Source organism: Nanorana parkeri, unplaced genomic scaffold, assembly GCF_000935625.1.
Source record: "Nanorana parkeri isolate BGI_ZX_2015 unplaced genomic scaffold, ASM93562v1 scaffold2184, whole genome shotgun sequence".
In the NCBI taxonomy this organism is placed as follows: Eukaryota; Metazoa; Chordata; class Amphibia; order Anura; family Dicroglossidae; genus Nanorana; species Nanorana parkeri.
The window spans coordinates 84,676-96,697 of record NW_017308452.1 but is presented as its reverse complement, the minus strand read 5'-3'; the positions used below and the strand labels follow the sequence as shown (position 1 = coordinate 96,697).

General features: G+C 47.9%; 1 protein-coding gene across 1 annotated transcript in view; it reads right to left on the bottom strand.

Moving 5' to 3' along the window:
* Positions 1–6,754: 6,754 nt before the first annotated feature.
* LOC108800971 (voltage-dependent calcium channel gamma-5 subunit) overlaps positions 6,755–12,022 on the bottom strand; it is a 23,242-nt gene continuing 17,974 nt past the window's right edge. Inside the window, exons 4-5 of the mRNA XM_018572950.1 lie at positions 7,948–8,093; positions 6,755–7,082 (exon numbers count right to left, since the gene is read on the bottom strand). Of these exons, the coding sequence (XP_018428452.1) occupies positions 6,825–7,082; positions 7,948–8,093 (404 nt within the window). The 3' untranslated portion in view covers positions 6,755–6,824. The remainder of the gene's footprint in view (positions 7,083–7,947; positions 8,094–12,022) is intronic.

Below are 12,022 nucleotides of genomic sequence, written 5' to 3'. Positions count from 1 at the left end.
AGAGCACAGGGGAATATGGAGGCAGGGGGCACATGGAGGCAGAGCGCAGGGGGCACATGGAGGCAGAGCGCAGGGGGCACATGGAGGCAGAGCGCAGGGGGCACATGGAGGCAGAGCGCAGGGGGCACATGGAGGCAGAGCATGGGTGGGGTCATATGGAGGCAGGAGGCACATGGAGGCAGAGCGCAGGGGGAATATGGAGAAGGAGACATCATCCTGGAGGTATGACAATGACACATTGCTCAGCTTGTATGTAGTTAATATGAAATGATCTGATGACAGGTCCACTTAATCTCCAGCCTTCATCACCCTCCAATCCTGACCTAACAATCAGTGTAAGCCGAGCTCACTGCACGAAGGTGTGAATACTTTCCTCCTGGTCTGACCTTTCCTCGCCCAGGATTACAGAGCATGCTTGTCAGCTGGGAGAGTTCTCTAGTCCATAATAACACGCTGTATGATGGTGTTCTTGTCTTGCAGCGCTGAGATTTTCGCTTCATTTACCCCGGACTGTAAGAATTTGTGTTTCGTTCTTTGCAGTTTTCTGGGTACAATGTCCCTGGTATGTGAGTGATTGTAAGCTCTTCGGGCATGTGCATGGTTCTAAGCTCTCTTTAAAGCCGGATGGAATATGACAGAGCTATCATTCTTCTGTTCCTGGAATCAGGGTCAGATCGGGGGCCCCTGAGGGCCGTGTGCCTGGTAGCAGTTGGGTGTGTATGGAGAATTCTTGTATATCCCCACCACAAAATGACTGCAAAGCTGCAATATTCTGGAGACCCCAAACAGCGATAGAGCTCTTATATGACCAACTTTTGGAAGCAAAGTCAAGGCCTGGCCCGCCCCCTTCCATATTGCATATATAGGCCTGGCCCGCCCCCTTCCATATTGCACATATATGCCTGGCCCGCCCCCTTCCATATTGCATATATAGGCCTGGCCCGCCCCCTTCCATATTGCATATATAGGCCTGGCCCGCCCCCTTCCATATTGCATATATAGGCCTGGCCCGCCCCCTTCCATATTGCATATATAGGCCTGGCCCGCCCCCTTCCATATTGCATATATAGGCCTGGCCCGCCCCCTTCCATATTGCATATATAGGCCTGGCCCGCCCTGGGCCCCCAGCTCTCGGCAGGACAGTGAACGGAGCGTGAAGCCATTGGTGGATACCAGCTAACCGCCAACATTGCAGCATTCCAAATGTCTGACTCCATGATATGGAAACAATTAATCCATCCGTGATATATATATATATCGGCCGCACTTCCCTCCAGCTGCATCCACAGCAGAAAATCAGATTAAGGGGCCCCGTCACGCCGGTTTCCATAATTTTCCACGCCGCGCTGCCGTTTACTGATGCGTGAAGGAACGTCTGTATATTAATGGCGACACCGGGCTCGTAACATTCCGCTTTTAGGGGCTTTTATTTTCTGTGAGCTCTTATTATTCCCAACAGCAAAAAAGTTTTCCCGTCACACTCACCAGCCGGCATGCAAAAAAACTTGTCTCACCGCTAAGGGTTAAAAGCAGAGGTTTACATACACGTCTTCTGCAGAAAATGTGACAGCCGCACAGCCGCGTCAAGGCCCCTCCATATAGTGCGGTCCTAACTCTAAACTTTCAGAGTCTCCATCTTGGAGCACATGGGGCAAAATATCAAATTGGGTGCAGGTCTGTCAGGAGGCAGCCCAACCTCCCTTAAAGGAGAACTATGAGGTCAGGGCTTTTCCCCATAGTTCTCCTTAGGGTCATGGGGGGACACAAACTAGCGTCCTCCCGTCACCCTAAGCTCAGTATATAGGGAGCTACAGCTCGCGGTATACTGAGACGCCGCAGCCGGAGCGGATCCCGGCATCGATGTCTGGATCCGCCCAGCTGCGTGAGTGACAGCTGGCTCTGCCTATCTAGGGGCAGAGCCAGCTGTACCCGCCCCCTCCCTTGTCTGTTTCGCCAGTCAGCGCTGGCTGGGAGAGGGGAATCCAGCCCCTCCCCCTGTCACGGCAGAGAGCCATGACAGGATCGAGAGGTGAGTGAACCTGGTATGTGTTCGCTCACCTCCCGATCTACTGAGCCGACCTGTGACAGTCTCATTGTCACAGGTCGGCTAGAACTATGAGGTGAGTGAAAAGCCCCTCCCCCTCATAGTTCTCCTTTAAAGGCACAGCACCAAATCAAAACAAATGGCAAACGCACTCATCAATTCGTCGCCAGCTTTACAGCGCGGTGCACATGGAAGGGCTTCATACAGTAATAGCAAAAAGTTTCCCAGCAGCTCTGACCCATGAATGAGGTTTGCGGTGCTTTGGCCATAAATGGGTCAGGTACCTCCAGTCACACAGGTGTGAATTGGCCCTCAGTGTTGTACGAGCTGACCCGCATACCCGTCACCAATGTGCCCCGGATGTCAGACAGTATTGCTGGTAACATCACAAGGGTGCGAGGAACTGTGCGCCTTATGCCCGCTTCCGCCATGACTTCTCTTCTGCTGCTTCTCTACAATCTGGTCTGCTGGAAGTTTTTTTTTACATGAACACCTCTTAGAGGGACGCCGAGTATTCTCCTTGAATGACGGCGCACATGTTTATTACAGTCTGGCACGATGCAATCACTGTGATGAGCGTTATGGTAATGAACCATAGCTCTTCCGGAGCTCTTCCATAATCAAGGACATTCCATACAAATCTCCAACTCTCGTAGATAAGTCAGCACCTGGCCTGCACAGTAATGTTGTACTGGCTCTTTAAGTATCCACATTGCCCAGGTTCAAACGTCAGTCGTTGCTTGTTGTGGGGAAACTGTAGACACCATAGACCGTAAATGTGTAGATAAAGGTTACTTCAAGAGCCGGGGAAGCTACATAGGAGCAAGACGGTTCAAGTTTAAAGTCATCCCACGTTTATAATGTCACTTTAGTGGGTGTACGTTTAAGAACGACAAAAACTTTGCCCAAAACTTTGCAAAAAAGATTTGTTTTGTAAAGGAACGTGAGCACCATATACAGTTTGTAACCCTAAGCCGATCTGTGACATTGCCCCGCCTCTGAGGAACGATGTCTGCAGCATCATTCTAGGCATTGCACACAACGCAGCCCTCCTCCCATCAACAAGAAGAGGGAGATGACTGTAAAATGAGGAGAGACCTGAGACCGCGGCCACCTACCGGCGAGGATACGGATCTGTCATAAAATACACAGGAAAAAGATTCCTACCCTCGTTTAATATTCTGCTCCGTGTTCACAATAAATCGTCAGACATGAAATAAACATGAAACACATCGTTTAATAAATATCCAAGCGGGATGGAACCACAGAAAGGGGGGAGCGCGGAATAAACGTGTAACCGGACCGCCACTTCTCACCCAGCCGCCATTGTTACTTTACTCTGATTGTTTCCTCCAGAGAAGTGACAGAATGGCAACAAAATGTCCCCTGTGCGGCTTCTCTCCGGGATAACGTTTGATGGCGGCGGCCAGAGAAAGATGGCGGCCTGTTCACCTTTCTAGATTATAACTAGGAGGAAACATTTCACATCACACAAACCTGGAAACGTCACTTTGTAAAAACTGTTACTTTGTGTCGTCGGGAATGTGACATGTTCATTGATGCGTCTGCTGTCCTGGAGATCGGACGGTTCCATTGGCAGCATCATGGCGCCAGCTCCGCCCCCTATACACAGAACGCCGCCGCTGACGCCTAGTTGGATTGTGAATCAGCCAGTGATCTGCATGATGCACACTTCATTCTCATGACAGATGTGAACAAAGCTCTTTCTGCCCTTTTCTTATAGTGTTACCCTTTTCTGCCTCTCGTTTTGACAACCTGAGCTCGCTGGAGCATCTCACCCCCCCCCCCCCCCCCCCCTTTCCCCCACAAATCTCTGTCTCATTTTCTCGCTATTAACATGCACGTATCATACTTATCAGTAAAATCTGTGGCAAATCCAGTCTTTACTCTCTTGCAGAGATAGAAGTGCTGCTTGGATCTTTAGTAGCCAATACTTACAGGCGTGTTGGATACACGCACCCCCCCCCCCCCCCCCCCTCCCTGTTCCACCTAAAATTGCTGTCTCCTATTCCATCAGCATCCGATGGCTTCCTGCACCACTTTAAGTGACACTAAATTCAGGAGTTCAATCTTAAAAATCCCTCCAAGTCCCTGAATTCTGAACAACAATGTATCTTATTTGTGTATCACTCGGCTGTAGATCCTCCAATCATCTCTGACACTGCCCTTTCTTTCTGGAGGGTGGCTACGTCTGTACCCCATGGCCCCTGTGTGTGTTGTAAAGTAGTCACCGCTCCAAACTCACTCCCGGGATGGACTACAATCTCAATATAAATGAGTAAACTAAACGTGATTGTAGTCCACCACAAAGAAGATACATTGTTGTTAATAGTGATTGTATTTTTAAGATTGAACTCCTGAGTTTAGTGTCACTTTAATGAGTGTGAAGAAGAACCCGGTGATTGGAGCCCCTGAGCCGGGTACATTGATTGAACCACCTTCGTTATTGAAGACCTTGAAATCGTTATACAGATCCTTTAACTCTCAGTTGGAGGAGGTAGATCCTGAACTTACAATTTAATTTGCAGAAAAGGAAATCAAGGGGAACACCCTACCAGACCACTGGATTTGATTTTCATAGCAATATCATATACCTTTTGGACCGGATTTTCCTGTTATCAACATCTGAGCTCATGAAAATCCAGCCGGTGTGTGTTCTCTGGGTTCTGGCTCCGCCCCTCTCTCTCTGAATCCCCCTGCTGCACAGAAGACGAGGAGCAGAATGAGAACCCCGCACACTCCGCTCCAATGGATTTTCTGGATTTAGAGCAGCCGCCACATCGACGAGATGCAATTTGCAGTTCACTGAATGATTTTACATCATAACTACAGCTGATCTCTAAAGAAGACTTTTTATAATGAACTCTCTGAGAGAGGAGAAGAAATGAGCGCTGCTGAGATTTATTCATCTGAAACTAAACTATCTGAAAGAAAAGGACCATTTCTATCCTTCTGCTAGAATGTTCTACAGATATTACAAGACCGGCACACTACGGGGATGACAGACTCTAGGAATCTGTATATATCATCTTCTAGTGCCTTGGTTCTCAACTGGTGGGTCGCGTCCCGTGTTTAGTGGGTCGCCGCATACCTTACACTTTTTTAGGTGAGAGTCTTCTCAGCCTAGCACAGCACTGTCAGTTCTCCTTCCGAGCAGCCATTCAAAATATGCCGCCCGGTGCCGAGTGTCGACTTGAGGTTGGGGTGGGCTGGTGCTATGGCCGCGAGGGAGCTCCATCCATTTATACATGCTCCGCTTACAGCTCCCACATGTGCCTTGTAGGGGTGTCTGGACCGGTGTGACATCACATCCTGGCTCTCAGCACCTCTATGGGCACACATGGGAGCTGTGCAAGCAATGCACATATGGATGGAGCTCCATCACCGCACAGCAGCTCCCACTGGACCCCAGGCTGAGGATCCGCTCCAGTTCTCATAAGGTAGGAAGACTGGGTGGATCTTAAAAAGAAAAAAAAAATATGTCTGTGGTTTTGTGTGTCCGTCAGTGTTTTTGAGGGCCCTTTTCACCAGTACAGTGCAAAAAAATCGCACAGACCCATGCGATTAACGCACTGTACCATGCAATCGCACCTACTGTACGTTCATTTGAATGGCAGCCCAAACGTACCTCCCACCCACAGTTTGATCGCCTGCACCGGAAAGCGCGGTACGGCAATACTGTACGTTCCATGGCAGTACAGACTTGGGTCGCAACTTAATGACCGAGGACAAATGTGGGTCCTTAAGGTTGCACAGGTTGAGAACCACTGCTCTAGTGTATATCACTGAACTCACAAGTTATCCTTCAAGGTATAGACTGCCGGATCCCGGTATACAAGATATTAGTCTGGCCCTCCCATTGTAGACTCACGCTCAGTTGAGTCAAGGTCTCAGTATGCATTTATATACAATGTGATGTTTCATTGATGGGATCTCTATGTTCCATTCTTTTATCCCCCTTTTTCACACGGTGAGTGGGTCCATTAGAGTTTCATTAACACGATCTTATTTAAGTAAACTGATACATAGTCTACAAGTACATCTATCCTCCCCTGCTACCCTATACACAGACCGCCGGGACTGCATGTCACGCGGGATTAACATCAACAATCACACAACAGTGAATTCAGCTCTGGATCCTCCTATGTGCACACAAGACATTCACTTTCCTCGTCTCCTGACTGCCATCGATTTTCACCCTCCTAAACATATCGAGAATAGAACAACTGCACGGCGGTGGCCAAGCGGGTGAAGGCATTTAGAAAAGAAGCTGTACGGACGTTTGTCGGATGTCTCTCTTGTTGTCTTGGTCTGTGTCTGCCTAAAAGTTTTAGAAGGAATTACATTTTACAACACGACTGCTAAGCACGAACATCAAGACACGACCATGTATGACTTGTCCATGTGCGACCTTGTGGAAGGTCACGAGAAAGCCTCCAACCTCTGCCAAGACCGCCCGGTGTTAACAGTTCTTCCCGTGTCAATATGCTTATCAGATGAAAATAGAACAGACGACGGAGAGGTGAACATGGAGTAACTGATCCTGTTAGCCGTTTTGTGATGTTGGACCACACAGAACTGGTTTGACTAGCCTATGGTGGAACAAGTGAGCTGCAGGGACCCTCTTACGTAGGTGTTTGTTGAGATCAATTGTCTCTCTCTAAGGAAAACGATGAGTGGACTAGAGGACACGTTTTGGAGAGTCGGTGCGGCCTGCAGATCACCAATACAGTCTCAGGGTTTGGACATGGTCCTGTTTTCAACAAGGTGATGAGGACATCTGGTCGTAATCGGGGCATTTCAGAAGGGCAGGGTAGTTGGAGTTCATCTGCAGGGAAGCTTCACTGGAGATATCGGAAGGACTTCGTCCTCTTACCCAGGCCTCAGGGTGGAGGAACTGGCCAGAGTAGTCGGAACAGTTGCTTAGCCGTGGCCTGTAGAAGCCCGGGTGCGGTCTGTAGGCATCCTCGGCTGTGTATCTTTTCATGAAGAGGTACACAGACATCACACCAGCGCTCTGTAGAATAAAAGACAGCCATGTAAGAGTGTGAACTCTGGAAAGATAGAATTATAATACATTTCCCCTCCACCTGGATGTCCAATCACTTAACAACTGTGAGACTTGACATTTTCATGGAGTCTTCCAAGTGGACTAAACCAAAGCTTGGCTCCTTCCAAGCTATCTGGAGGCCACCACGATTGTGCTGCCTGCCTCAGTGATAAGATGGTTGATGTGTATGACCACACTAGTTCTAATAGTTGGGAGATAGACTATCAGGCATATAAAGCCTTTCTCCTATCTGCCCACATGAAATGTCCAGGGCTGGTGGTCATAATCTTCTGTACTCGGAATGCTGGGGTGTTTTGTGATGCCTATTTTTGGGCTGTTATATTTTGGCAAAGAACTCAACTGATAATAAATATTGTTGTGATAGTACAGGCAATGACGGTCAGGTTTATGGTCGAGGTTAAGGGTTAAGTTGAGGATTTAGGCTGGGATTGTTTTTTTGGGGGGTAATTCATTATCTGAGGTGATAAGTCATGTGGCAGCAGACTAACATAAAGACTTTCACCAAAGGCTGGAAAAAAGTGTGATTGGTATGAAAACGCCTTCGTTGAACTATACTGGAGTTTGGACTGTGAGTCTGGACAGGAACTCGTATCTCATGCTCGATGCTCCTTAAAGATTAATATGAGATAGATCTTGTCACCACTATTCCTTCTTAGCCCCAAACCATCAGGTTCTACTCTTATACCAGAGTCATCCTGGAATCTTATATACTTGAACTGTGCTATTTCCCCCCCAAATAAAAATACTACAAGGCCTTCACCCTGGACCTCAAATCCCACAGAACATTGGGCCCTCTGGAAGTCATAATTACCTCTGTGAGGAGAAAGGATATAGCTGCGAATGCAAAGGACCATCCATACTTGTAACTGAAATAGGTCTCCGAGTCTTTTGTGCGATTGAGGATCTCATCGTTGATGCTGGATATGTAGAGGACCAGGCCAACTACCAGGGACAGTCCTGAGGAGGAGAAGGATAGAGCACCATGAGATAACCAGCTGGCAAAGGCTTACATGGAGAATGCAGAGAATCCTGCACACCTTGGTGTTTTGAGGAGCAACCAGATCACCAGCAGAAGAGCTGTGCTGGGTCTGGTAGTCTACATGGAACAGGGAATCTAAAGGTGGTTATAACTTGTGTGGCCTGTCACAATGTAACAATGAGCATGATTTACTGCGCCAAGTTAAACTGTTGACATAGGAAGAAGTCAGCAAATGTGAATATTTCTCATTGCAATCTGTATTCCAAGAACCAGCACATAGAGTCCGGGGTGCTGACTAGTTCTTGAACACTGTAGCGTGTGGTCACATGTTTGTGTGCTTACCATAAATGTTGTTAGCATACAATATGATTGTTCGTGCAGGATCTATAAGTACATGCAGATCCTTTACCCCAATGACTGAATTCTCAAAGAATTCACTAGACTTTACTGTATACACGATGTGGCCCAAACTATGAGGACACCACTCTAAATTTGTGAGTACAAAGCCAGCTCCATAAAGACATGGTGTGACCAGTTTGGTGAAGACCCTTTTCTGTTCCACTATGACTGTCCCCTGTGTATAAAGCCAGCTCCATAAAGACATGGTGTGACCAGTTTGGTGAAGACCCTTTTCTGTTCCACCATGACTGTCCCCTGTGTACAAAGCCAGCTCCATGAAGACACGGTGTCACCAGTTTGGTGAAGACCCTTTTCTGTTCCACCATGACTGTCCCCTGTGTACAAAGCCAGCTCCCTGAAGACATGGTGTGACCAGTTTGGTGAAGACCCTTTTCTGTTCCACCATGACTGTCCCCTGTGTACAAAGCCAGCTCCATGAAGACACGGTGTGACCAGTTTGGTGAAGACCCTTTTCTGTTCCACCATGACTGTCCCCTGTGTACAAAGCCAGCTCCATAAAGACATGATGTGACCAGTTTGGTGAGGAGGAACTCAACTGTCCAGCAGAGAGCCCTGATCTCAACCCTACTGAACACCAAGCTAGGTCTAGCTTCTCATCCAACATCAGTACCTGACCTCACAAATGGGACAAATTCCCATAGACACCCTCCAAAATCTTGTGGAAAGTCTTCCCAGAAGAGTGGAGGATGATATAGCTGCAAGGAGGGATGAGGGCAACTCTGTATTAAGGGCCAAGCTTCATAAAGACATGGTGTGACCAGCTTACAGTGGAGAAACTTGAGTGTCCTGCACAGAGCCCCGACCTCAACCCTACTGAACACCTCTGGGATGAATTGAAGCACCAGTTGTGAGCCCGTTCTTCTCATCAAAAATTAGGACCTGTTCTCACAAATGGACACAAATTCCCACAGACACCCTCCAACTCCATATTAATGGCCATGGTTTTGGAATGGGCCTATATAGATGTGATGGTCAGATGTCCATGAACTGTTATATACATACTCTAAATAGGCAACACGTTACTCTACTAATCCAAGGTTGAAGTTTTTTCACCCCATGGTTTTACATTGCTCACTCCAGATGGTATCTTCCCTGCGCACATCTCTCCTGACGCAGGCTACGTGGTGAGAGTGTCCTTAGCATTGATTGTGATGACCTAGTTCTCCATTGGAGGGGTTCCTCCTTGGTAATATGGCCTGATAAATCCACTTTTCTCTCAGTGCAATCTTATGCTTTGGATTCGTTAAAAAGTGTTTTCGTCGGAACGCTCCGGTGCGCTCTGCTTTGTGCTTATAGCTACATAATGTATATATTGGTCAGGAGATCCATTGTCCTATAGGAACATTTCCTAATCCTCATCTGATCACATTCACTTCTATATTCCATGACTGGTTCTTCACAGATGGAGTGCAGTCACAGACTTTTTATAAGGTGCTCCCAGCATGCCTTGCACTATATACTTCCTGTTTATGGAAGAAAATGACAATGCGGCTAATCCCGGCTTTATCATATTATAAATTGAGAAATCCGGAGGATGGAGATGGGGCGGCAGGAAATGGCGGATTAGGAAAAGGCTGGTGAGATGGAGAGTGACAGGTGGACATAAGATGATGGGAGATGATGGGCACCCCCCGGGATAAGATGCAGTTTACATGAAATGGGGGGAGGGGGTGACAGGAAATGGGCCAACAGTTTATTACATTTCCTGTTGGACATTTTCTATAAACTGGGTTTTGGTTTTAGGAAATATTGGCGTACATTGCAAGCCCAATCAAGGGCCATGTGGTACTAGCAAGATGTACATTACCCCCTCCCCAGCTCATGCTTTGTTCTGCATGCAGCTTAAAGTTGAACTCTGCACAGATAAATATGACATCAAATGTATTATTAAATGCAGGTAGTGTAAGCACCGGACTTAATACTGGCTAGTTGTAATGTCTGTATAGAAGGAAGGAGCAGCACTGCAAGCCAGTCAGTCATGCTGCATGCATATGTGCTGTCAAGGAACATGTTGAGTGTAGGAAGGAGCACAGATAACAGTGTGGTGGACTGCTCTTTAAATGCCCAATCATAGGTTGGGGATGGGGAGGTGACCAAGCTTTATTGCTTAACTGCTGCAGATAAAAATCCGGTCACCCACCTGGCTATGTCTTAGAACTAGATGGTCAGGAATACATGACCTTTGGAAGGTAAAACGTCTCTTATAGGTGTATTTATATGACCATCGGGTCGTGCAGATCTTCCCCCTCCCGACTCTGAGCATTCTCCATCCTGGACAGCGGCCACAATACCCAGCAGACCTGCACAGCTGATGACGCCCGGGTTATTATAGGCAGCGATTGAGAGGGAGGGACAGTGAGATTGCTGAGCGGCCCCATACGAGATGACAATACCTGAGGTCTGCGCGCGGCAGAGGCAATCCTCCGCTTCGCTGCCTTCATTGAACGGGAGTGAAATAAACATGAACCTGCCTGCAAAGTGGCATTTCTGGGCCAGAATTCTCGCTGTTGTCCCTGATGTGCAGAATGCCAAGGAGACGTCCTGATACTGCAAACAATACCAAAGTGCTACGTGTACAGAAAAATGTGCCACGTTGTCACCGCCACCCCGACAGTGCTAATTATCCTCCCGCCAAGTCCTATTTTACCTCCCAAACACCTTTCACTATCTCTGTTTATATATATATATATATATTGCCTTAGATTATTTCAAATTAAATGACTTCGCTACATAATAATTCAGCTATTTCCACATTCTGTCCAGGAGGATCCTTATTAAATCTAGACGTGCCTCCGTAACAACCAGCAGATACGCCAGGCCTGGGCGCGTACATTTGTTAGATGTCAGCATAGGTGCAAGCACAATATTATCAAACTTTTTACGGCGAGTTGAAAATTAAAGGAGAACTATGGGGTCAGTGTTTTTCCCCATAGTTCTCCTTAGGGTAACGGGAGGACACAAACTAGCGTCCTCCCGTTACCCTAAGCTAGCTCGCGGTATACTGAGACGCCGCAGCCGGAGCGGATCCTGACGTAGATGACGGGATCCGCCCAGCTGCGTGACTGACAGCTGGCTCCGCCTATCTAGAGGCAGAGACAGCTGTACCCGCCCCCTCCCCCGTCCGTTCTGCCAGTCAGCGCTGGCAGATCGGAGCGGGGAGAGGGGAATCCAGCCCTCCCCCTGTCATGGCAGAGAGCCGTGACAGGATCGAGAGGTGAGCGAGCGCCGGTATGTGTTCGATCACCTCCCGATCTACTGAGCCGACCTGTGACAGTCTCATTGTCACAGGTCGGCTAGAACTATGAGGTGAGGGGAAATCACTCGCCTCATAGTTCTCCTTTAATATTTATTATTGACAATCGATCATCGCATTAGGACCGGTCGCGGGCCGAGGGAACGGGATTTGCAGCGTTGTCACTTTAAGACCGCATTGAATGTTTGCCAATCTTGAGCATTTGTACCCCAAATAACTCCCCCCCCCTATTCC